We start from the raw sequence: 27,148 nt of genomic DNA, 5'->3' as shown, positions 1-27,148 counted from the left end.
AATATAACTACTATAATACTGCCCCCTATGTACAAGAATATAACTACTATAATACTGCCCCCTATGTACAGGAATATAACTACTATAATACTGCCCCCTATGTACAAGAATATAACTACTATAATACTGCCCCCTATGTGCAAGAATATAACTACTATAATACTGCCCCCTATGTACAAGAATATAACTACTATAATACTGCCCCCTATGTACAAGAATATAACTACTATAATACTGCCCCCTATGTACAGGAATATAACTACTATAATACTGCCCCCTATGTACAGGAATATAACTACTATAATACTGCCCCCTATGTACAAGAATATAACTACTATAATACTGCCCCCTATGTACAGGAATATAACTACTATAATACTGCCCCCTATGTACAGGAATATAACTACTATAATACTGCCCCCTATGTACAAGAATATAACTACTATAATACTGCCCCCTATGTACAGGAATATAACTACTATAATACTGCCCCCTATGTACAAGAATATAACTACTATAATACTGCCCCCTATGTACAAGAATATAACTACTATAATACTGCCCCCTATGTGCAAGAATATAACTACTATAATACTGCCCCCTATGTACAGGAATATAACTACTATAATACTGCCCCCTATGTACAGGAATATAACTACTATAATACTGCCCCCTATGTACAAGAATATAACTACTATAATACTGCCCCCTATGTACAGGAATATAACTACTATAATACTGCCCCCTATGTACAGGAATATAGCTACTATAATACTGCCCCCTATGTACAAGAATATAACTACTATAATACTGCCCCCTATGTACAGGAATATAACTACTATAATACTGCCCCCTATGTACAAGAATATAACTACTATAATACTGCCCCCTATGTACAAGAATATAACTACTATAATACTGCCCCCTATGTACAAGAATATAACTACTATAATACTGCCCATATGTACAATAATATAACTACTATAATACTGCCCGCTATGTACAAGAATATAACTACTATAATACTGCCCCCTATGTACAAGAATATAACTACTATAATACTGCCCCTATGTACAATAATATAACTACTATAATACTGCCCGCTATGTACAAGAATATAACTACTATAATACTGCCCCCTATGTACAAGAATATAACTACTATAATACTACCCCCTATGTACAGGAATATAACTACTATAATACTGCCCCCTATGTACAAGAATATAACTACTATAATACTACCCGCTATGTACAAGAATATAACTACTATAATACTACCCCCTATGTACAAGAATATAACTACTATAATACTGCCCCCTATGTACAAGAATATACCTACTATAATACTGCTCCCTATGTACAGGAATATAACTACTATAATACTGCCTCCTATGTACAAGAATATAACTACTATAATACTGCCCCCTATGTACAGGAATATAACTACTATTATACTGCCCCCTATGTACAGGAATATAACTACTATAATACTGCCCACTATGTACAAGAATATAACTACTATAATACTGCCCCCTATGTACAAGAATACAACTACTATAATACTGCCCCCTATGTACAAGAATATAACTACTATAATACTACCCCCTATGTACAGGAATATAACTACTATAATACTGCCCCTATGTATAAGAATATAACTACTATAATACTGCCCCCTATATACAAGAATATAACTACTATAATACTGCCCCTATGTACAAGAATATAACTACTATAATACTGTCCCCTATGTACAAGAATATAACTACTATAATACTGCCCCTATGTACAATAATATAACTACTATAATACTACCCCCTATGTACAAGAATACAACTACTATAATACTGCCCCCCATGTACAAGAATATAACTACTATAATACTACCCCCTATGTACAGGAATATAACTACTATAATACTGCCCACTATGTTCAAGAATATAACTACTATAATACTGCTCCCTATGTACAGGAATATAACTACTATAATACTGCCCCCTATGTACAAGAATATAACTACTATAATACTGCCCCCTATGTACAAGAATATAACTACTATAATACTGCCCAATATGTACAAGGATATAACTACTATAATACTGCCCCCTATGTACAGGAATATAACTACTATAATACTGCCCCCTATGTACAGGAATATAACTACTATAATACTGCCCCCTATGTACAGGAATATAACTACTATAATACTGCCCCCTATGTACAGGAATATAACTACTATAATACTGCCCCCTATGTACAGGAATATAACTACTATAATACTGCCCCTATGTACAAGAATATAACTACTATAATACTGCCCCCTATATACAAGAATATAACTACTATAATACTGCCCCTATGTACAAGAATATAACTACTATAATACTGTCCCCTATGTACAAGAATATAACTACTATAATACTGCCCCTATGTACAATAATATAACTACTATAATACTACCCCCTATGTACAAGAATACAACTACTATAATACTGCCCCCTATGTACAAGAATATAACTACTATAATACTACCCCCTATGTACAGGAATATAACTACTATAATACTGCCCCCTATGTACAGGAATATAACTACTATAATACTGCCCCCTATGTACAGGAATATAACTACTATAATACTGCCCCCTATGTACAGGAATATAACTACTATAATACTGCCCCCTATGTACAAGAATATAACTACTATAATACTGCCCCCTATGTACAAGAATATAACTACTATAATACTGCCCCCTATGTACAGGAATATAACTACTATAATACTGCCCCCTATGTACAGGAATATAACTACTATAATACTGCCCCCTATGTACAGGAATATAACTACTATAATACTGCCCCCTATGTACAAGGATATAACTACTATAATACTGCCCCCTATGTACAAGAATATAACTACTATAATACTGCCCCCTATGTACAAGAATATAACTACTATAATACTGCCCCCTATGTACAAGAATATAACTACTATAATACTGCTCCCTATGTACAGGAATATAACTACTATAATACTGCCCCCTATGTACAAGAATATAACTACTATAATACTGCCCCATATGTACAAGAATATAACTACTATAATACTGCCCCCTATGTACAAGAATATAACTACTATAATACTGCCCCCTATGTACTAGAATATAACTACTATAATATGACAATACAGCTATTATATCAATGTTCTCTATGGATACGGATTCATATATAGATTGCTGTTTCTATTATAAGAAAAATGCATGCAATGGTTACAGACACAATTCAAAATATTCAAGTGAGGAAAAAAGCAGGTAAAAAGAAGTAAAAGACAAAACACGATAACATCTTGTCTCATCTCATTTCCTCTGGGGAGCACTCACCTGACTGGCGGTACAGTTGGACAGGCATGTCTTATTATCTTCCGCGAGGTAGAAATTAGTGGGGCAGGCGCAGGTGTGTGACCGGCGGGGCGATAATAGACACAAGTGACTGCAGTCCCCGTTGTTAATTTTACAAGGGTGGTCGGGCACTACAAAGACAACGGCACAATACATCATATTTCCACGCATAAAAAGTTAATTGAATTCCTTAATAAGACACTTTAAACAGAAGAATGGACCTCATAAAAAATTACACGGAATGCATTATGACAAGGACATGTATCCAGTCGTTAATATAACGGTTACTATGGTACGGCGAGGATGGGGCGCCACTTGCACACTACATAAAAAGCCATTTAGGAAGCCACGGAGCGCGCCCGGGCGCATACAGATGAGGGGACACCTGTACTACATCGGGAAGTGACGGATTACAGCCGGGTTACACTTAGCAATGCTCTGAGATTTATTCACATTTAAGCCGTTCATTAAAGTGTCCAACCTCTGCCGGAACGTCACTGTTTATGTTATTCCTTCTCCTGAGAGATTTTAGGTGACAACTTCGAAGCCGGAGCCGGATAATTTAGCCGCGGCTTCGCCTGATAGTACATTCAAATTAAAGCCGACCTGTCACCTACGTGGATGGCGGTAGCCTCTATTTCAGGGGATGGAACGCGTTGTCATAAGAACCAAATATTTACACTTACAAATTCGCTCCTTCTCCCAAGGTATTTAGGCGATAAAAGGATCACATAACTAGATAACGGAAAATAATCATCTAGAATATTCTGTGCTTAGTTACCGTAAATAAAGAGAATCTCTCAGCAGTTTTAACCGTGTGCGGTATTGTGGACAATCTATTTTTTAACAATGCATTCCACTCAAAGATTAGCATTAAGTTTCAATTTTACCTTTTATGAGCAAATTTACCCAATCTGCATCTTAGTTGCAGTGATAACATCCCGTACAATGGTTTCAAAAAGTTTTAGCTTCTACTTAAGGTTAGATTTTAATGAATTTGTTTTGAAGCCACATTTCCCCGGGGGCTGCCGGCTCACGTACATATTGCATTGTTAACACTTTTTTTTAAATATCATGCACATACCGAAAGATCCCAGGAAATGTGAATTGTTTAAAAAAACCTTAATTTTAATCTTTCGGCAAATTCCCTGATGATATTATCTATGCAGCATAAGTTACAAGCTCCACAACTCGGTACATCATTGTTACATGATCCTGAGAGGAAATCTCAGGAAACTCCAGAGTTTGAGCACATCTGACTGGTCTAACTTCCAAACTTTGAAAAAACTTTTTGTTTTTTCTTTACCTCGCAATCCTATTGCATTTGCTTTGAGGCAGCTTCTTTCGCAAAGTCAATAGCTCTAGTACAGTGGTGGCGAACCTATGGCACTGGTGCCAGAGATGGCAATCGGAGGCCTCTCTGTGGGCACACAGGCTGTCTCCCAGGCACAGAGTTTGCCAGACATGGCATCTTCCTGCAGTCTCAGGTAGTCCAAGTAGTGCCCTGCTATTGTAAAGTGACCCATCCTGTGCTGCTTGGTCCTGTCCAAATAGTGAAAAGGTGTCGGATTGGAGCTCAAAGATTCTGGTAGCAATATGTTACTGCCTAAATTGCTGTGTTGGCACTTTGGGAAAAGCTAGTGGTTTTTGAGTCTCACTTTGGACACTCGATCTCTAAAAGGTTCGCCATCACTGCTCTAGTATATATTGCAAATATATTTGAAAAAAATATAAAAAACTTTGACACATAAAAAGTTAAGTGCAGAATTACCCATTTTGCACAAGTGAGCGATGCCACAACTGCCAAGGAGGCCCCACATATTGGTCGTTTGTAACTTCATCTAGGCTGATTCAAAGAACTAGGAAGACATAGATTGAAGAACCTGTTTATATACTTCCTGGTGTTACTTGGTGAAGCTCAACTCCATTCTGCTCCTTTTGTTTTGACTCCTTTCCAATAGAGTTAGCACTGAATTCCTTGGTACTAAAAAGAAGTCGAAATAACAAGACCAAGTAGGGCCAGGCTAAGTCACACCAGGGAACGGAGTCTAGCATCTGGAGGTCCCAAGAGATAACTATGCCTGGGATTTCCATGACCACCCAGTGTGTGATCAAACAAGTTAGAAATCATTGCAAAAAGGTAAATGTGGATCCTACAACAAAAATCCCAAATAATACAATGGATACAATGTAAATGAAAGAGACAATCACCATCAGGTTGTCGATACGCGTGGTAAATTTCAATGTCTGATATGGTGTGCCAAGAGTTGAGCAGTAGCGTCTTGTCTGATCCTGAGGTTTTGTGGGCTCGGCTCAGAGATTTGGCTTTGCCGTCCGTCCAATAGATGTGGTCTTCAAACAATGTTAAGGCTATGACGCCCTGGATCTCTTGGATGGGAACTGCGAATAGAAATCACATGAGTAATGGGCACTGCAAAGAAATGGCCAACTTACGAAATTTAATAGCCTATAGTCAGGCAGATACAACTGCGACGTTACATCTAGTGAATGATTACAGTGATGAGCTTTCAGTTTCTATGGCTTCCTCACAGTGGTACTTAATAATATCCAGGATTGGATGCAAATAGTCACCCTACACAGGCTACGCGTGGCCAACCGCTGGGAGGAAAATCACCGGCTTTAGCTAACAAGCACATTACCTGAATTACAACCTACAAAACAAATGGCAAGTTAAATATTAAAGGGATGCTTAGGATTTACAAGTAGAGAGCATTACAGATCCTGATGGCTCATTCCTCTTATAGGATTTAACTGTTTTATTGCCATATAAAAATAATCTCTACTTGCAATACAAAACAAACGCAAGTCTCGACATTATAGTCACCGAAATTGCACTTTTATGCACAATTGTATATTTTTTTCCTGTACGTGGGTTTTGGCTTTTGTTTATGGCTATTTCGAGTATTTCAAAAAATTTTCAGAATTTTTTCAATAAGAAATTTACATTAGCTTGTTTGGTAAAGTAAATATTTTTGTTGTATAGATCTCTTAACGTCCATAGAAACCAATGGACATACCCTATATACTCGAGTATAAGCCTAGTTTTTCAGCACAAAAAAATGTGCGGGTAGATTATGTTCTCAGATCACATATGTCCAATTTGTCACAGTTTTTCTATTTCATTTTTGCTTTTCATTGAAAATAAAAAATACACCCTTTTCCAACAGGCAATCCCAACACCCTTGTGATTTCCGTTTCATATAAGGACAACAGTGAATAGAGGATAACTTCCCCTCGTCGTACATTTACATTGGAGTAAACCCAAGGCTTAAAGGAAATCTACCATCAAAATTAAACATTACACTGTCTCCCCCTTCCTTCTCCTGCCTCAGCACTTCCCCCCTCCCTCTACTCCCTCAGCACTTCCCCCACCCCCTATCTGCTATAATCTTACACAGTGGGAGGGAGAAGTGCTCCTGCACAGTGTAACAACCTGTGTAGCCCACTTAGAGACCTTCTGGCTTATTAGAATAATTTGAAAAGATGATGTTAGAAGAAAAGAGGCCATGGATAACAAATACATATCCTCTATACACAATTTGCTATAAACAATTTTTAAAGATTACTGCTAAAAATAATTGTAAAATATGTGAACTTCATGGTTTTGGAAGGACCATTCGCCAAAAGCACTACTATCTACATTTTTAGTAATTTTTTTTACTCTGGACCCCTTTGCCACAGAAATCTAGACCACTTGGGTTTATCCTTCTCAACCTTTAATAGATGGAACTTATTAAAAATTAGTTACTAACCAAAGTAAGATGTGGACTTTGGAATCTGCCAACCAGTAGGGTTGCCCAAATGGGTCCACCTCAAGCTACCATATGTAATATGACATATTTGCTGTTTTTATGATTGTTTTTTTATTTTTTAGATTTGAAAAGTAGAATAAAATCATATGAAAAGTATTAATAATATTCACAACAATATTTTATATTCTTATTATTGTATCATTTTTTTTGCCAGCCATGAAACACTTTTTTGCTAGTCACAATTCAAGATCTGAATAAAGCAAAAAAAAAAAAAAAAAAAAAATCAGACTCATAAAGCAACTTATACAAGACACCAAAAAAATTTTCCAAGATTTTTTATAGGGTACGAATCTCATCAGCTAAGAAGAGATCATTCCAGACCTACTGCTGTCGTGCAATAATGGAGCACGGCTGCAACATAAAATGTATGATAGAACCTCCTCCAATAACAACAAAAAGCTCTTGTAAATCTACAATTTATAGACTACGAGAAGGTTTCATACCTAAGATACTAGAAAAAAAAAGTTATTTTTTTTCTTATTTTTTTTTTTTATTGGGCTTAGGTTCAAAGTCGAAAGTTAATTACGAAAAGTTTGCCGTTAACCGTGGGCATCTTGACTACAAATTAGTATTCGGGCGGCGGCGCTACTTGTCTAATAACAAGATCTGACTTTCATCCAACAGTTTAAATTACTTTTTCACCAGTTGACTTGTTATTCAAAGATATACCGGGCAATTCTGCTTAAGTATTCAGGTCGAAGTTTTAACATTAGAAAACATATCAATTTAAGAATATGTACTGCTCTGAAAAGTCTCGGTGGGGAATTTGTTCTTTCCTTTACTTACAATTCTATTAAAAGATACTTTCTTAGTTTAGAACCAAGGAAGAAAAGTTTGAGGGATGGGAAGTAATGATGAGGACAATTAAGACTTTTCTTTTTCGTGACAGCTCATCCGTATGATGTCACTGTGACACACAGATATGTGGTGCACCTATTTGACAAATAGCATATTTTCATTTAAAGAGGACATATCACCCAAATCACTAAAGTAAGCAGCTCCTAGTGCAGTGATGGCGAACCTTTTGGAAACAGAGTGCCCAAACTACAACCAATATCCATTTGCAAGTCACAAAGTGCCAGCATGACAATTTTAGTAGTAACTTATTGATTCCTGCTGTATCACAGGTTTCAATCGTATTGGCGTCCTGAGTTCACCAATACGATAGAAAGATGATGGAGAAATTTGTATTGTAGCTTCCTTCCAGGGTCCCCTGAAGAGAAAGAATCAGGGGACCCGGAGCAGGAGCTCCAGCAATAATCCATCTCTGTCTACACCTTCTTGCTCCTCCTGTGGTTGTGGCAGCCTAGGATATTGCATTAAAATGCCGCTGACCATGGCACATCCTGGGCTGTCATGGACCACAGGAGGAAGCTTTGAGTCTTGTCTGGCAAACTCTCTGTTGGTATGAAGGTCTGGGTGCCCACAAAAAGGGCTCTGAGTGCCACCTCTGGCACCCGTGCCATAGGTTCGCCACCACTGTCCTAGTGCTTGAACAAATGCCACAGTGTTAGAAGGATATCAAACACTGCGACGGGGTACAGTGTAATTGTCGGACAGCTCGCAAAGCTGTCCAACGTATTCATGAGGGGGCGGGGTTGAGGCATGGCTAGGGGTGGTGACTGCCGCCTGGTGCGCGGCAGCCACTACCGGCCTATGGAGCGAGCGGAGCGGTCCGGGGAAGAGGCAGCGCCTCGGACCGCCTCCTTATGAATACATTGGACCGCTTTGCAAGCTGTCCGATGATTACACTGTACCCTGCCGCAGTGTTTGATAGCGTTACCGGAGGTTTTCGGTAACGCTATCACTGTAACACTGCAGCGTATGTTCAAGTTTGTTCAACTTTAGTAAGCAGCTCCTAGTGCCCGATTTATGGGTGACAGGTCCTCTTTAACTGTAATCTTCATGAATAGAGTTACATTTTTACAATCATTCAAGTACAAGACTTTTTTCTTGTATATTTGCATATGAATATGGTGTAAACCGTCCGCTAAAAGTGAAAAATACATGTAAGGACTTTACCTTCCAAGAAGGGAAACATGTATTTGTTGGTATTGGAAAAGGATAAAGGAGAGTGGGTTGTGTATCAACAGACCGGCTTGGGTTAGGACTAAATCCAAGAGTACCCCTGGTCGATCTTCAGCCTTTATACGACCTCCCTATAGAGATGTGGTCTTTGTAGAAAAAGGTTAATAAAGCTGCAGCCTTTCAGACTCGCCCTGGAATTTTTGATGGCCCATCCTGGAAGGTCAGAAGATCCTGAGGCACCAGTTGGTCATGCAGGGAACAGATGTAGACAGTTTGAGGTTAGGTCAGGCACATAATAGGTCAGTAGTGGTGTCCGAGGTATAAATGACAAGTGGCTGTGGTTCAGAGTCAGGTCAAGCCAGAGGAGTCACCATGAGACAGTTGTACAGAAAATCTAAGTTCAGAAACACGAAGGTTAGAACATATTCCTACGCATAAAATTGATGACTCGTAGGTAGGACCTTTGACCACCTTTCAGTGTTTGGCCAGGGACACTTCATTCCCAGAACCTGCGGGAGTATGGCCACAGCCAAAAGGAAAAGCAGAGGCTTTGGAGGCCATCTCTGGAGCATAAATTTTACACGTAAGGTGCTATTTATTTCAATGAAACATGCCAAGCTGCCATCTTGCATGTATCTTTTGTAAATCCTAATAATTTGTGATATTTGTGAATCGTCCTATGAGAAATATTCTCTAGCGTCAAGTGATGACTTCAGTCGCCTCCAAATGGGTTTATCTTCTGATTCACAGCCTACAATTTGGTGGCAGAGTTTTGATCAACCAGAGGATCCTCCCGGTTGGTAAGTCCAGCCTTATTAATGGGCACTTTAGTCAACAGCCCTGACTTCCGTCTATGGTTGCTGCCATAAATAACAAGTATTTTGGGACAAAATATGAAAACATTTTTCCAATCCAAATCTGCCCCCAAACACTCCATTCTGTTTTCTTATGACCACCCAAGTAAACTTTTTCTGTTCACATTATAGAATATTCTTGAGCAATATCTAGAGGAAATTATATTTATTAAGTAACTAGGATTGTATGTAATGTAAAGCTTATTACACGTCTGAAAACTGAGAAACATTTAGAAAAAAATGTATATATTAAAAAGCTGATATCCGTTATGTCAAAATGGGTTATAATTGTTGGTTTCTGTTGAGTTCCAGCTATGTGCAGCGATTATCATCCTAGTTGTCAAGCCTCCTGGAAAAGGCTATATAATTCAATGTTTTACTGGTGGAGATAGATCCCTATGGCAACCGGCTTTACTTTCTGCTTGCCATTAGTTTTTATTGTGTTGTAAACAATAGCTCTTTTCTATTGTTATAAAGGAACAACCCATAAAATACACAACGTCGAATGTGCATAAAAACATAAAAAGCATGGCTGGTGCTTGGCCTCAAACTCATTGATAACTCATGAATAATAAAATTGTTGCCTTTTTTTAGTTGCTTTTTTTGCTAATTGCCTTTAATACTCTGCTACATAATCTCAACTCGCTTCCAAGAATCTGTATTGATAGTAATTTGCTCGGCTCCAAAAAACAGCGAAATGTACAGGTATTAGTGGAGAAGAGAAAAGTGTCTATTAGGAACACAGCTACAATAGTGAAAAAATTGTGAACTACATAGGTGGTTTATAAAGTTACATTTTTATTGTGCCCCCATTTGAAATAAATTTAGTTTTTTCTAGGCATTGTAAAATTTTAATCATCATCGTTATAATCAGTGGTTGAAATGTTAATGAGATAAGATGTATATTGTCTTCCCTGAACCGGTACAAGCAGGTTTGACAACAATAGTAGAGAATAGGTGGCTCTGAAAGGGGTTTTCCCATGAATCAAGTTAGGCCCTATGTACAGGATAGGGCCTAACTTGCTGATTGGTGGGGTTCTCAGTGATGGGATCCTCACAGATCACTACAAAGGAGGTTTGTTGGGGTCTCGTACCCCTCGTAGCACCACCAAGATGACGAAGCCGGTTGCGCATGAGTGGTCTACACAGTTCTTCTCTATAGAGCCAAAAGAGATTGCCGAGTGTCAATAGAGATGAACGGGGTAGCCTGCCCATGTGAGACCGGCTGCTCTGGCCATCTTGGTGGTGCTACAAGTTGTGTGACGGGTACCCGATCATCCCTCCGTTCTAGTGATTAGTGGAGGTCCCATCACTGAGACCCCACTGAGATCGTGGGATCAGCAAGTTAGGCACTAACTTGCTTCATGGGAAAACCCCTTTAACCCTTTACCATTTATTTGGTAGGTCCAGACTCTATTTACCTCTCAAAGCTTACACTCTCATGCTACGAAGTGAGGATGGAAAAAATACTTGAATGACCTCAAAACATTTGAATGACCTTAAATTAGAAAAATATGCAAATGTATTTCTCATGATAGGACAAGAAGCAACAAAACACATCCTCAATTTACTGCTACCTAAATTAGTTTTAACCAGACCCTTATTCTTGTGATCTTGAGGGTTCCAGCAGTTGATGAGTGGACCGGATTTGCAATGGGGCCCAGCAGCTTCAGTACTTGTGTAAGTAACCAATCCAGCTGTTAAGGGGGCACTGAAGAGGGGAACTATTTCCTGTTGACCCACCCCCTTTAAATAGTGATAGGGAATTAGTCTCTATGATTATTACAACAATGACAACTAATTTTTTCAAGTCATGAAATTGGGATATTGGCTCCACGACCTCTTGTTGCTGGTGGCTCGGAGGACTCTGGTGTCAATAACCCCCTGCAAGAGGCCTTCATTTTTGGATTTACTTTTCTGATTTACAGCATTTACAGTATTTATCCGATTTCTAAAATTAATATCAAGTGGATAAATTCTCATCCATATTAAAACTTTTTGATAGTTCAAAAAACTATTCAAACTTTTTTACCCCCAAGTAATCAAACTCAAGTTACTACGGTAGTAGCGATGTACACGATGACTTTGGTAAAGTTTCGGCAGACGCAAGTGTTTCTGCTGACGGTGTGTATTAATCTATGCTTGAATGTCATCAGTCTATCTCGTCCGGATGCAGAACATTTGTTGGGTCTCGGTAGACTTTACTCAATTCAGTTAAAACATCTGCTTAAAATGCGCAGCAATTTGGTAAACAGAAAATACAAAAAGCAGGGGACTTGAAAGCAGAACAATTTGGAGTCCCCTATGGCCATCGCCCGATGCTTTTTACCGTTACCTCATTCAGGATACAATGACAGCGGAATGTAAATGTGAGAGGTTTCGAGGTTGTTGCAATATTGAAGTCTACCTGTTACCCATCCACAGCAGATGTGGTTATTGTTCCTAGCCGGAGCTACAGAAAGTACAATGGAGATTACTCAATTGTCGGGAAATAGTGACAGGTCTAGCACCTCCCGCTCCAGGAATGGAACAGCTCAATTGATAAATTATCTGTTTCCATAGGTCTAAATCTTTCGAGAAATCAAGTTCGATATATAAACACCCCCATCACTACTATCAGTTATACTAAAATTGATTTCATTGTTATAATTGATATATTAATTGTGTCTCCAAGCAGGTTTCACCATTCAAGCTATAGGCAGGGCTATGTAGCAGCCCTATGTAATTAGATCTTTATGTGTGTTGTTAGTAGCAGCAGGACTGTGTAAAATAGAGTTATATTCCCACACTGTAGGTGCGCTGCTATACTGTGAAATATATGCAATGAACTTCTCTACAGACCCTCTCTACGCGACACAGAGGGGGTGCTTTGGAATAGTTGGATGCAGAGAGCTAAGAGCAAAGGAGTGTGAGGATATGCTCTCACTGCACTTGGAAAAGTTACCAACCGTGAAATCAAATTTTTCAGTCCATATTTTAGTCCTGCTGCTACTATCAGCATACACAAAGGTATGATTACACATATCTCCAGGGATAATACCTGGCTGCAGAGAGCACAGCAGTGTTAGGGCACACCCCCTGTGCCATTGGAGAAGCTAAAGCATATTTGGAACCATTGGAATCTAAAGCATATTTTACAGTCCTGCTGTTACTAACAACATACACAAAGGTATGACTACACATCTCTCCAGGGACAATATCTTAAGCTGGCTGCAGAGAGCACAGCAGTGTGAGGACACGCCCACAGTGCACTTGGAGAAACTACAATCCTGGAATATAAATCCATATTTCAGAATTCTGCTGCTACAAATAACATACACAAAGGTCTGATTACACATCTCTCCAGGGACACAGCAATATTTTTTTGTTTTGTATGGTCAAACATCCTGTAAAATCCTTTTTTTCTCTACATTTTAAAACTTCTTAAAAAGTGCCAAAATGCACCAAAGCTTAAGGTGAGCAGAAGTGCTAAAGTAATCCCATTTTCTAACATAAAGAGGAGTAAGCTGTTGTACAATTATTGTATATTATTATTATACTATTACTATATATTATTTGTATTGCACGTGGCTCTTAAAAGTTTGAGTAGAGTCTACAGTATATTTTAGAAAGCAGGTGTAGACATCATGTGGATCATCTTTGACATAAAAGATTTTATCACTATAATCTGTTGAGTAAAAAAAGTTTTTATTGTATAACTTAATTATTTCAAAAAGTTTTATTTTTATACATTTTTTTTTACATTTCTTTACTTTCCTATTTTAGAAGAATGAAATTCGGAAAACAAAAATCGGACTCTGAGGCGCCACTTCCACATAGACAGAATAATTTACAGGTGGTCCCCTACTTAAGAACAACCGACTTACAGACGACCCCTAGTTGCAAACGGACATCTGGTAATTGGTAATTTACTGAACTTTAGCCTTAGGTTACAATGATCAGCTGTAACAGTTATCACAGGCGTCTGTAATGAAGATTTATTGTTATTCTTGGTTCTTATGACAATCAAACAATTTTGGCTGGGGTTACAATTATAAAATATACAGTTCCCACTTACATACAAATTCAACTTAAGAACAAACCTACAGAACCTATCTTGTATGTAACCCGGGATCTGCTTGTATTTATAAATATAAGGATGACACGTTTTGAGGGAGGACATCCCTCTTCATCAGATCCTATAGGGTCAAATAGTAGTCATGTAAAAAGAGTAGGAAACATTGTATACACAATGTAAAAAAAATGCATAGTTACAGTATACATATGTAAAAAAACAGAAGCGATGTATATACACTCACCGGCCACTTTATTAGGTACACCTGTCCAACTGCTCGTTAACACTTAATTTCTAATCAGCCAATCACATGGCGGCAGTGCATTTAGGCATGTAGACATGGTCAAGACAATCTCCTGCAGTTCTCCCGAGCATCAGTATGGGGAAGAAAGGTGATTTGTGGCCTTTGAACGTGGCATGGTTGTTGGTGCCAGAAGGGCTGGTCTGAGTATTTCAGAAACTGCTGATCTACTGGGATTTTCACGCACAACCATCTCTAGGGTTTACAGAGAATGGTCCGAAAAAGAAAAAACATCCAGTGAGTGGCAGTTCTGTGGGCGGAAATGCCTTGTTGATGCCAGAGGAGAATGGGCAGACTGGTTCGAGCTTATAGAAAGGCAACAGTGACTCAAATCGCCACCCGTTACAACCGAGGTAGGCAGAAGAGCATCTCTGAACGCACAGTACGTCCAACTTTGAGGCAGATGGGCTACAGCAGCAGAAGACCACACCGGGTGCCACTCCTTTCAGCTAAGAACAGGAAACTGAGGCTACAATTTGCACAAGCTCATCGAAATTGGACAGTAGAAGATTGGGAAAATGTTGCCTGGTCTGATGAGTCTCGATTTCTGCTGCGACATTCGGATGGTAGGGTCAGAATTTGGCGTCAACAACATGAAAGCATGGATCCATCCTGCCTTGTGTCAACGGTTCAGGCTGGTGGTGGTGGTGTCATGGTGTCTTTGGGCCCCTTGGTACAACGCCACAGCCTAACTGAGTATTGTTGCTGACCATGTCCATCCCTTTATGAGCACAATGTACCCTGTAACATCTGATGGCTACTTTCAGCAGGATAATGCGCCATGTCATAAAGCTGGAATCATCTCAGACTGGTTTCTTGAACATGACAATGAGGTCACTGGACACAAATGGCCTCCACAGTCACCAGATCTCAATCCAATAGAGCATCTTTGGGATGTGGTGGAACGGGAGATTCGCATCATGGATGTGCAGCCGACTAATCTGCGGCAACTGTGTGATGCCATCATGTCACTATGGACCAAAATCTCTGAGGAGCTTCCAGCACCTTGTTGTATCTATGCCACAAAGAATTGAGGCAGTTCTGAAGGCAAAAGGGGGTCCAACCCGTTACTAGCATGGTGTACCTAATAAAGTGGCCGGTGAGTGTACATACATTAAGGTATAATATGGATCCAAAATTAGACTAAATTAGACTGTGGGGTAGTCCACCTGATTTGACTCCTATAACTACTCTATGGGAGCACAATCTCTCTTTTTTTGTATTTTTTCCAATTTTAGAGGAATAGATTTCTTTTGGCCAGCTCAAATGTAGTTATTTTACAATTATCTTGTAATCGAAAAAAAAACAATATATTACACCATGGTAGACACAGAGAATAAGATCTTGGATGGGGAATCAGCTTGTACAGGTTTCTTTCTTACAAGTGCTAAAATAGTCATAATTCCAGGCACACGGCCAGGAATTGTGACTATGTTTCTCCTTGTGTCACTTCCATGCCAAGTGCATCCGGATGGACATGAAAAAAAAAAATCAGGTTATAGCGAATTGCCCTATGGCACACCGGCCACTGCATATACCAGGAGGCCAGAGCCTCTATATATATATATCTGGTACATATGGAGGAACGGATTGTACATCACACTATTCTTTTACACCATGCAACATCACCAAAATAAAGTGAGATCAAAGATCAGCTTAGGGTGAGTTCAGGGTTTAGATGAATCATAAGCAGTATGATAAAACCAAATAGATATATAAAATTATATAAAACATTTTAAACAGAAGTAAATAAAGTACATTAAACATACCATATATACTCGTGTATAAGCCTAGTTTTTCAGCACAAAAAAATGTGCTGAAAACCCAGACTCGGCTTGTACTCGAGTAAAAAAATAGGTTTTACCGGGTTTTTGAGGTAAAATTAGGGGCCTCGGCTTATACTTGGGTCGGCTTATACTCGAGTATATACGGTAAATACAAAATACAAATAAAATTAATCAATAAATAATTATACCATAATGTAAAAAATACAATACAGAGAAAATATAACAAATCTAAATTCCCCCAAAATTCCACAATGTACCGTAATTTTATTTTAATACTTTTTTTTTCTACTTTTATCATAATATTTGCACATATGGTGAGACATGAGATGTTGACCTTCTTAAGCCGTGTAACCTACCTTTGTGTCGATGGAATCCATTCATGTCTGAGAATTCAATATGATTCTCATCGGCCCAGTAAATTCTCCTGTTGACATAATCTATTGTCAAGGCTGTTGGTCTGGAAATCATGGTTTCTATGACAACACTTTGATTGGATCCATCCATCCCCACACGTCCAACATGAGGATACTCGCAGCAGTCTATCCAGTACAAATACCTATGCAGAGTTAATAAACAAGGTGTTTACTTGAGTTTTTTGTGCCCAGTATGAAGGGTAGAGGTTGAAGTGGCTGATATGATATTTACTGAACTACAGAGATGTCATCCGGGACAGCTGACTCCTTACGCTACTCAACAAAGATTTTTTTGTTGTTGTTTTTTTTAGAATAGAACATTCAATCATACAAGCAAAACAAAACACTATAAGATAAACAATAAACAAAAAATACAACAATGGTCAACTCTTATTTCCCCTGCTGATTTACTATTGACAGTCCGGTGGTCTCCTTGGTATCTGTTTACAAAGGACCAGCACATGGGGGCCCGAGCCAACTGTTACCCTCAGGGGTCACATACAATAGTCATCAGGACCCCCATTGCTGAGCAGTGTAGCACTTGTACACATGGCCATTAATTGACTCAGTGGTCATGTGATGGTCGATTGGAAACAAAGACCAGGAGGACTTTGGGACTGGCAATCATTTTTTTTTCTACTGTAAACTTTCATCCTGTAGGCAGGAAAGAAGATTACTTCCCACTATTTACAGGTTTTGAACAAGGCCGCGCTCTAAGGGATCAAGTTAATATTCCCCATTTAACCCCTAACTTGGATGGGGCCATTAGATCACTACCTCTTGTAGCAGTTCTGGTGTAAATGATAGTTATCCCATGAGGCAATGGGAGGAAAGGTGAAAATAGTTTGGGGAAAGAACCGGACAGAGTAGGCAGATGTATTGCATAGTTAAGTAACAGACAGAAAGTTCAAAATTGTTGTCATGGACTGGCCTAGGACAGCACAGAAATGCAGCAGAACAGAGTCAGCCAAACAGGAGTGGAGGCTAAGTACTATATGGAGTCAGGAAATTAAGCAATCTCAGGAATCCATCAGGAACCTTTTCAGAATAGACATAAATAGCAGTATCTATATACTAAGGTACCTTTCTGAGACACTAGAATAGTAGGGTCTATAATGCTCAGGCACCTTCCAGAGACACTAGAATAGTAGGATCTATATTGCTCAGGTACCTTTCTGAGACACTAGAATAGTAGGATCTATAATGCTCAGGCACCTTCCAAAGACAATGGTATATTAGGATCTATAGTGCTCAGGTAACTTCCTGAGATAATAGAATAGTAGGATCTATAATGCTCCGGCAACTTCCAGAGACAATGCTATAGTAGGATCTATAATGCTCAGGTACCTTCCTGAGGTAATAGAATAGTAGGATCTATAATGCTCCGGCAACTTCCAGAGACAATGGTATAGTAGGATCTATAATGCTCAGGCACCTTCCAGAGACAATGGTATAGTAGGATCTATAATGCTCAGGTACCTTCCTGAGGTAATAGAATAGTAGTATCTATAATGCCTGGGTACTTTTCTAAGACAATAGAATAGTAGGATCTATAATGCTCCGGCAACTTCCAGAGACAATGGTATAGTAGGATCTATAATGCTCAGGCACCTTCCTGAGGTAATAGAATAGTAGTATCTATAATGCCTGGGTACTTTTCTAAGACAATAGAATAGTAGGATCTACAATGCTCAGGAACCTTCCTGAGGTCATAGAATAGTAGTATCTATAATGCCTGTGTACTTTTCTAAGACAATAGAATAGTAGGATCTACAATGCTCAGGAACCTTCCTGAGGTCATAGAATAGTAGTATCTATAATGCCGGGGTACTTTTCTAAGACACTAGAATAGTAGGGTCTATAATGCTCAGACACCTTCCGGGTACACTAGAATAGTAGGGTCTATAATGCTCAGGCACCTACCGGGTACACTAGAATAGTAGGGTCTATAATGCTCAGGCACCTACCGGGTACACTAGAATAGTAGGGTCTATAATGCTCAGGCACCTACCGGGTACACTAGAATAGTAGGGTCTATAATGCTCAGGCACCTTCCAGAGACGATGGTATTAGTAAGGTCTATAATGCTCAGGTACCTTCCTGAGAGATTCGAATAGTTGGATCTATAATGGCTTTAAAACAAAGTCATCAAAGATTGTCCACTTCTTATTTATACAATTAGATTTATAAAGGTTTTTTTAAGGATTTTTGTTGGTAAAATTACTGCAGCACATCAATTGTGAATGACATCAATATTTTGAAGAGAAAACAAATGATACCTTGTTTGTGGATCCAAAGATAAATCTCTCAGAAACTTAATCTTTTTGCTGACAAGTATGGTGGGGTATAAGCCATTGAGCTTGGATACTTCTATAACCCGCTTCTCTGTATCAAACCAGTAGAGGTTCTTCCCAATCCAGTCCACAGCAAGTGCGTTGGGTATAGCTGTGTTATGTACTACCTGAAAGAGAAACACTGGATTACTCAGCACTGTAAGTTTGTCAGTATAAAAATCAAACTCTTTAATCTGTCTCCATGGTTACAGACTACAAACATTTTAAGTGTAGTCAGATCTTAAAGTCATGTACCACTGTATTACTTCTGCCTACTCTTGTTTCTAAGCTACAAATATTAAAAGTTGAGGCAGAGGGAACAGAAAAGCCCCCGGCTATTGGATTAGATGACAAAGGGATTTAAGGGTCACATTGGGGGTTCATGTATCATTGGGCATCGTGCACAGGTGTAGTTTTGTCATACTTCAAAATTATCATAGGGATTTAGATTGTTTGATTAATCTGGCAATTGAGGTCTGAAGAGTATTTGCAACTTTTTTGTTGAAAGCGAAAAAAGTTCTAAAATATTTCCTACACCAGGAGGGATTTGCACCCAAATAGGCAACTTTTTATTTATCAAAAATTACACAAAAATTTGGAGTCACATGATAGATCTGGTTTTAGTGTCTGTGAATGGGCTCCTGCTGCAGGGCTCTGAGAGTATGGACCACACCCAGGGCTGCTCTGCTTAGGCTGGGATTCATGGCTCTCCTGTTTCTTTGGTTAAGCTGGGTGTGTGTTCCATAGAAAGTTGAGTGGTTACATGTAACTTGTTTCTTGGTTACTTGTTTCTAAGCTGTTAGCATGTGTCAGGCGCGGCTTGAGTGATGGACGGCCGATCCAATCAGTTGGGGACAGCATTGAGGTCTCTCACTTCACTCAGATGCTGGTTACACTGGTTCTCCTGACTTTCTTTTTGTTATTGCTGTGTATTCTGACCCTTGCTATGTTCTTGCCTAATGGTTCGTCCATCGTTTTGTTTTTGACCCATTTATTCTAGCTTTGCACATCTGTCTTTTGCTCTGTTGTTTGTCATCTGTTCTGAGCACATACTGTGAGTAGAGTAGAGAAGGTCAACCAGTTGCCTCCAGCAGGATAGTGCAGGACCTGACAAGTAGGCAGGGACAGGGGTCAAGAGCAAGCTTAGAGCCTGCACCTTTTCCACTGGTGTGACAGTTAGTAGGAATGCATGTAAAGTGGTAGGTAGGCAAATGGTGAAGGAAAGGTGCAAATATGGTGCTGATCAGTCTTGGGGGGTAGAGTGGGGTCAGAGTCCCCACTGAACACAGAAATTTTATGAATAGGCCATAAATTATATTCCTGGACAACCCATTAATAAAAAACTGAGAGACATGTTCTTTGCTCAGTACAATCAGAGGATGCCCTAAGTCAGAGGGTCACTCTAAGGGTCCTTTAATGATCAATTTTCGGATGGCTGAACATGGTGCCTATGGCTCCCCTACTCTGCCACAGCAGAAAACTGTGTCCACATCCCCAGCTCCTCAAACTGACTGCTATTTTACCAAGAAGGAGCAACATCCCGGCCATATTTTACACCTCAAGCATTTGCATGGGTTATGTTATGTGGTTATACCACCGCGCAGAGCCGATACATGGTGCACCTATAGTTCAGTATTCTGATGGTATAGGGAACATATAGGTATATTCACATGTATATGGACACCATACATGTAGTGAGGGTTATTAGAGGTTGGATGTGCCGTACCTTTGCATCGCTGCCATTGACAAACATCCGATTAACGCGGCTTCCGTTGGATCTGCTGGAATCGATCCAATAGACAACCTCTTCTCTGTAATCAAAGTCCATTGCAATTGCATTGTTTAATCCCTGACAAAGAATACAATCATTCTGATAATGTTGTTAAGCTGCCAGTAAATGGAAGGGCACAAATATACACATATCACATAGAAAGTCAGAGGGCGATACAAATAACGTGTCTTCATTCCTAAATATTTCCGATGTATGCAGTTTACTAAGTAACTAGATTTATGCACAGATGTAGCGAGTGTTTCATTGTCACTTGACAATAGGTGTTATTGTTTATAGTCTGACACATTGTTACGACACATCACACCATGTAATTAGTGCTATGCAGAACAGAGGTAAGTGATGGCGCGTTATCTTCTGCAAGTACAAAGAATTCTATTATTTAAAACATCATGTGGCCAGGAAGGGTACTGCAGGTATAATGTGTTTGCACTACCAAGTCTGGCCACATGGAGCGCTGTTTAATAGAATACATTGGGGGTCATTTACTAAGGGCCCGATTCGCGTTTTCCCGATGTGTTACCCGAATATTTCCGATTTGCGCCAATTTTCCCTGTATTGCCCCGGGATTTTGGCGCATGCGATCGGATTTTGGCGCATCGGCGCTGGCATGCACGCAATGGAAATCGGCGGGCGTGGCCGAACGAAAACCCGACGGATTCGGAAAAACCGCCGCATTTAAAAAACAAAAGGTGTCGAGGAGCTTGCACTTACCTTCACTAGGAATAGGCCGGTGAACTTCAGTGCATTTCAGCGGACTTCAGCGCAGCAGCGCCACCTGGTGGATGTCGGAGGAACTACCTTAGTGACCCGAATCCACCGCAGAGAACGCGCCGCTGGAACGCGAATGGACAGGTAAGTAAATCTGCCCCATTGTATTTGAAGTTCTCAGTCTGACCACATGGTATGCCTGAACACATAGGGGGTCATTTACTAAGGGCCTGAATCGCTATTTTTCGTCGGGTTTCCCAAATATTACCGATTTGCGCTGTTTTTCCCTGAATTGCTCCGGGTTTTTGGCGAACGCGAACGGATTGTGGCCTATTGGCGCCGGCATGCATGCAACGTAAATCGGGAGGGGGGGTGGGGACGTGGCCACCGAAAAACCAAGTGGATATGGAAAATCCGCAAAATTAAAAAAAAAAAAATTGTGTCGCTTGACACGCGCTTACCTGCACCCAGGATAGGATGGTGAACTTCGGCGAACTCCAGCGGACCTCGGCACAGCAGCGACACCTGGTGGACATCGGGTGCACTACCTTAGTGAATCGCCGGAAGACCTGAATCCTGAAGACCTGATGGAGAACGCTCCGCTGGATCGCGACATGACCGTGTAAGTAAATGAGCCCCATAGATTCAATTCTATTGAGCAACATTATATGTGGTCAGGCAGGGAACTGCAAATAGACTGTAATTTATTGAATAGCACACCATGTGGCCAGACTGGGTACTGCAGAAAGATTGTACTCTATTGAACAGCACACCATGTGGCCAGACTGGGTACTGCAAATAACTCTATTGAACAGCACACCATGTGACCAGACTGGGTACTGCAAATAACTCTAGTGAACAGCACACCATGTGACCAGACTGGGTACTGCAAATAACTCTATTGAACAGCACACCATGTGGCCAAACAGGATACTGCAAGTATAATGTATTTCATTGTAGCACAACATGTGGTCAGGCTACGACTAAGGGCCATCTGAGGGCGCGAAAGGTGTCAGTCATACGTGCTACATGTGAAAACTTTTTTAACACAGTGCTGGGTTATCGTCTTCCTTTCTTGGATTAATATACTGCAAATAAATTGTATTACGTGAGGCTGGGCTTAACTTTTACATAACATGTAAAAAAACGTGCATCCAGAAAACATTAATTCTTTGGAGAACGATGTGTGTGTATGACTTTGGCTATTAAAATTGTAGGACCATAACAAGTCATTGAGTAGTGGCCTCCTACAGAGCCCCAAAGATATACAGTGAATCCCTTAAATCCATGGACTGTACCACTAAATCTGTGTCTGGAGCCCAACTTTCAGACATGCCGCCATTGCTTAACATCTAACCTGCTTCAGCATAGTGTAGTTTGATCCGTCGGTGCTCATTCTTCTTATTTCATGGTGGTCAGCGAGGAGGAGGAAAGGGTCTTCCGCTAAACTCAAGAAAAAGTTACATTTCACTTTTGCAACTAAACAAAACAAACAAAACTTTACAATATTAAATCGAGCAGTAATAATTGTGTATCCGGTTTGGGGATATTTGTATATACCCTACATAGATGGTGAAGAAAAGAGAGAAAACTGCGGGCCTAGGAAGATGATCCAGAGGGACCACCCAGGTGTATGTATAATAGTGGTCATGTGCTGTAAGTTGTCACCTAGTTTTCCCAAATATTTGGGAAACTGCTCAAAAATAAAGCAAATATAATTAAAAATAAGCAAGGAGTATATACCCATTATTAGGCAATCATACCTTAAGAAAGGTGCTGTTATAATGATGCAGGTGCAGGTCTTGTAATGGACAAGAACGAAGGTGTTTCGTCGGAAAACGAAAAAAAAAAATAATTCAAAAAATGTTTTTCTATTGTTCCTGCCCAATACAAGACCTGGACCTGCAAAAGCATAACAACACCTCCCTGAAGGTATGTTTGTTATAATGTGTGTTTCTAAATTTCCTGTAAAATTTCCTGTAAAATAGTCACCCTCATCCACAAAGCTCTGTACAATGCTACATTTCCCTGTCACTCCTCTCTTATCTCAGTCTATCGCCCGCCCCATTCTCTATTATCTGCCAGTGATCCTAGATTATTCTCTACCTTAATTCAAACCTCCCACTCATGTCTCCAGGACTTCTCTCTAGCTGCACCAATTCTCTGGAACAAACTACCCCAGACTTATACCCAACCTCCAAAATTCCAAAAGCGCTCTTAAAACCCATCACTTCATGCTGATCTATCACATTTCCTAGCTGCATGTAATTTCAACTCTCTCTTTACTAACCCATCCTGTGTCCTCCTCCCATCTGTTATACGTTTTTAAATAGAAGTTATTGTAAATTTATACATTATTCATAATAGAAAAACAAAACGTTAAAGACTTATTGAAAAACATTTTTGCTGAAATCAAAGATTTCATCTCATTAGTTGCCATGAAACTTTTTGTTTGCAGCAGTTTTTATTCAAGAAGTCTAGTAGCCAACAGTGTGTTCTATGTACTTGTGGTCACCAAAGTTTACTTAAAGGGGTTCTCCGTTTGTAGATAGTGTTCTACAATTTTCCAATTTACTCACTGTATCAGTTTCTTACAGTTTTCTAGATCTCTGCTTGCTGCATTCCAGGTCATGTGATGTCACACAGGTGCACAGCTTGTTAGATTCCTGGTCATGTGATGTTACACTGGTGCCCGGCTCATTATATCCCTGGTCATGTGATGTCACACAGGTGCACGGCTCGTTATATATCCCTGGTCATGTGATGTCACACAGGTGCACGGCTCGTTATATCCCTAGTGATGTGATGTTAGAATGGTGTATGGCTCATTATATCACTCAGAGTAATCAGAGTTAAGTGTTATAATGAGTCCACTTGTGTCATATCATGTAACCAGGGATATTACGAGCCATGCACCTGTGTGACATCACATGATCAGGGATATATAACGAGCCATGCAACTGTGTGACACCACATGACCAGAGAAATAACGAGCCCTGCACCTGTGTGACATCACATGACCAGAGATATAACAAGCTGTGTACCTGTGTGACATCACATGACCAGGGATACGAAGAGCCATGCACCTGTGTGACATCACATGACCAAAGATATAACAACCCGTGCACCTGTGTGAAATAACATGACCAGGGATATTATGAGCCATGCACCTGTGTGACATCACATGACCAGAGACATAACGAGCCGTGCATCTGTGTGACATCACAAGACACAAGATATAGTGAGCCCTGCACCTGTGTGACATCACAAGACCAGAGACATAACGAGCCGTGCACCTGTGTGACATCACATGACCAGAGACATAACGAGCCGTGCACCTGTGTGACATCACATGACCAGGAATATAACGTGCAGTGCACCTGTGTGACATCACATGACCAGGAATATAACGTGCAGTGCACCTGTGTGACATCACATGACTGTGGACCTTTTTTTTATCCACAAGAAGCAAATAATGAAGCTTGAGATTTAGAAAACTGCAAGGAATTGATACAGAAATCATACTGAAAAATTGTATAACTTTTCATTACACAAACAAAGCCCATTATTTGCTGAAAGCGGACGATCCCTTTAAGGAATATACTGATACATATGTGGCACATTCTAAACTGGGAAATTGTGCAGTAAGAGATTCAGTCAGGGTTGACCTCAGCCTGTGTGTTAGTATGAGACCCCAGGAGGGTTTATCCAGAGACCCTGACACCCAATACTTTAGTAACTTTTCAAAAGATAAAAATAAACTAAGATCCGAGGGACACGAAATAACATCTTATCCTTCCGCTCATCACTCGTCCTTTGTCACTACATAAATGCCATTGTGATACCTGATAGAGATTTGCAGCCATTTTGGTTTTCGGGGTGTATTTCATAGCCGTCTGAGCACAAGCACTTGTACGTCCCGTACGTGTTGATGCATTGCTGGCTACAGGGAAAACCGTCCAAACATTCATCAATGTCCACACACGTCTTCCCATCATTCTTTAAGCGGAATCCAGGCCAACACTGACACTGGAGAAGAAGGCGATCCGGGAAAATAGGAATAAAAAGTCAAATAAAATTTATTTATTGTTCCTCAAATAAAGGAAATATTATTATTAATCTTTCTTCCACATAAAACCTATAAAAACACCGGAACAGTAAAAAATAACAAAACTCCAACAGGCGACACAAAATGGAAAACAAAAGAAAACGATCAATGGGACAGATTATCCTTCTTCTGCTTGTAGATAATCTAAGGTATTGGGACAGATATATCAGTGTTCTGCGCCTAACTGTAGTTGTTGCGCCTTATTTCCGGAGCACTGTTTTGCCAGAATTATCACAAGTTACAACCATCTGTGATAAGGTATTTTCCTGCCTCTTATTAATCACTTTACTTTAGGCGCAGTGTTAAGATTGGGGCAGTTACATGAGATCCCCCTACAAGCTCCTCTCTGCTTCTCCCACAACCCAGCATGAGAATGACCCTCACAGCAGCACCCAGGTGTGTGACACCCAGCACCCAGTGACCTCCTCAGCAGTGACTTCTCCTGGAGGGGATCCCCCAGTGGTGGTCTCCTGCTGCACCCCTGTATTCTGCACAGTATCCCCCTCATCCTGCTACACAGGGGGCACTTCTCTGTACTATCTGCAAAATCCTGCAAACTTCTCTCCTCTCCAGCTCTGAGCTGAGGCTTCTGCAGATTGTTTGTAAATAGAAGCTCATGCATTGTAAACAGAGGCTGCATGTAGTGTCTGCTGCTGGCGGTGAGCTCAGTGTTACTTCTCAGTTTACGCCACCTCCTATCTATCATCCATCTATTATCTATAATCTATAATCTATAATCTATCTATCTATCTATCTATCTATCTATCTATCTATCTATCTCCTATGTATCTATCTCCTATGTATGTATCTATCTCCTATGTATGTATCTATCTATCTATCTATCTATCTATCTATCTATCTATCTCCTATCTATCTATCTATCTATCTATCTATCTATCTATCTCCTATCTATCTATCTCATATCTATCTATCTATCTATCTATCTATCTATCTCCTATCTATCTATCTATCTATCTATCTATCTATCTATCTATCTATCTATCTATCTATCTCATATCTATCTATCTATCTATCTCCTATCTATCTCATATCTATCTATCATCTATCCATCCATCCATCTATCTATCCATCCATCCATCCATCCATCTATCAGTAGGAGGTATTGTGGTTGTTATGAAGGAGATAACATGTGGCCATAGTATCCGGATGACATTGTCCGTGTAACATTTCCATATTCCGCATTTTCCGCAGTCGCTCTGTGCCGCGCTCCATTCACTTAAAGCCAAAATAGATTTTATAAGAGAAAATAAATGCAGTGAGGCTGTTTTAGGGCTGTGAATCCATCATGGTGTCTGCTTTACGGCCTCCTCCAGGTTATGTGCGAGGCAGCGATCTGATGCTGCGGGGTGGTCCGGTAAATGGGGCTTTATCCTTTTATTTGTACATATTGAATCTTTATCGCTCTGCATGGGTAATGTTCTTACACAGTTATACATAAGTAGTACAGAGAAATGCGCTGACTTCTTACGCACAACATCCGCAGTCACTCTCTGCGCCTATTGCGAAAATAGATTGTCTA

The 27,148-nt window shown here is 39.9% G+C and overlaps 1 protein-coding gene across 6 annotated transcripts in view; it reads right to left on the bottom strand.

The window, feature by feature from the left end:
- Positions 1–27,148, bottom strand: part of LRP1B (LDL receptor related protein 1B) — a 1,123,330-nt gene that overhangs the window by 136,375 nt on the left and 959,807 nt on the right. For 4 of the 6 annotated variants that reach the window (XM_072122223.1, XM_072122226.1, XM_072122224.1 and 1 more), the window contains exons 56-62: positions 25,346–25,529; positions 22,858–22,943; positions 20,727–20,870; positions 18,947–19,128; positions 16,611–16,810; positions 5,609–5,797; positions 3,380–3,528 (exon numbers count right to left, since the gene is read on the bottom strand). In XM_072122223.1, the coding sequence (XP_071978324.1) occupies positions 3,380–3,528; positions 5,609–5,797; positions 16,611–16,810; positions 18,947–19,128; positions 20,727–20,870; positions 22,858–22,943; positions 25,346–25,529 (1,134 nt within the window). The remainder of the gene's footprint in view (positions 1–3,379; positions 3,529–5,608; positions 5,798–16,610; positions 16,811–18,946; positions 19,129–20,726; positions 20,871–22,857; positions 22,944–25,345; positions 25,530–27,148) is intronic. The other 2 variants (XM_072122225.1, XM_072122229.1) reach the window with 1 other exon arrangement.

Source organism: Engystomops pustulosus, chromosome 8 (genome assembly GCF_040894005.1).
Source record: "Engystomops pustulosus chromosome 8, aEngPut4.maternal, whole genome shotgun sequence".
Classification (NCBI taxonomy): Eukaryota; Metazoa; Chordata; class Amphibia; order Anura; family Leptodactylidae; genus Engystomops; species Engystomops pustulosus.
This window is presented reverse-complemented; position numbering and strand designations above follow the sequence as displayed.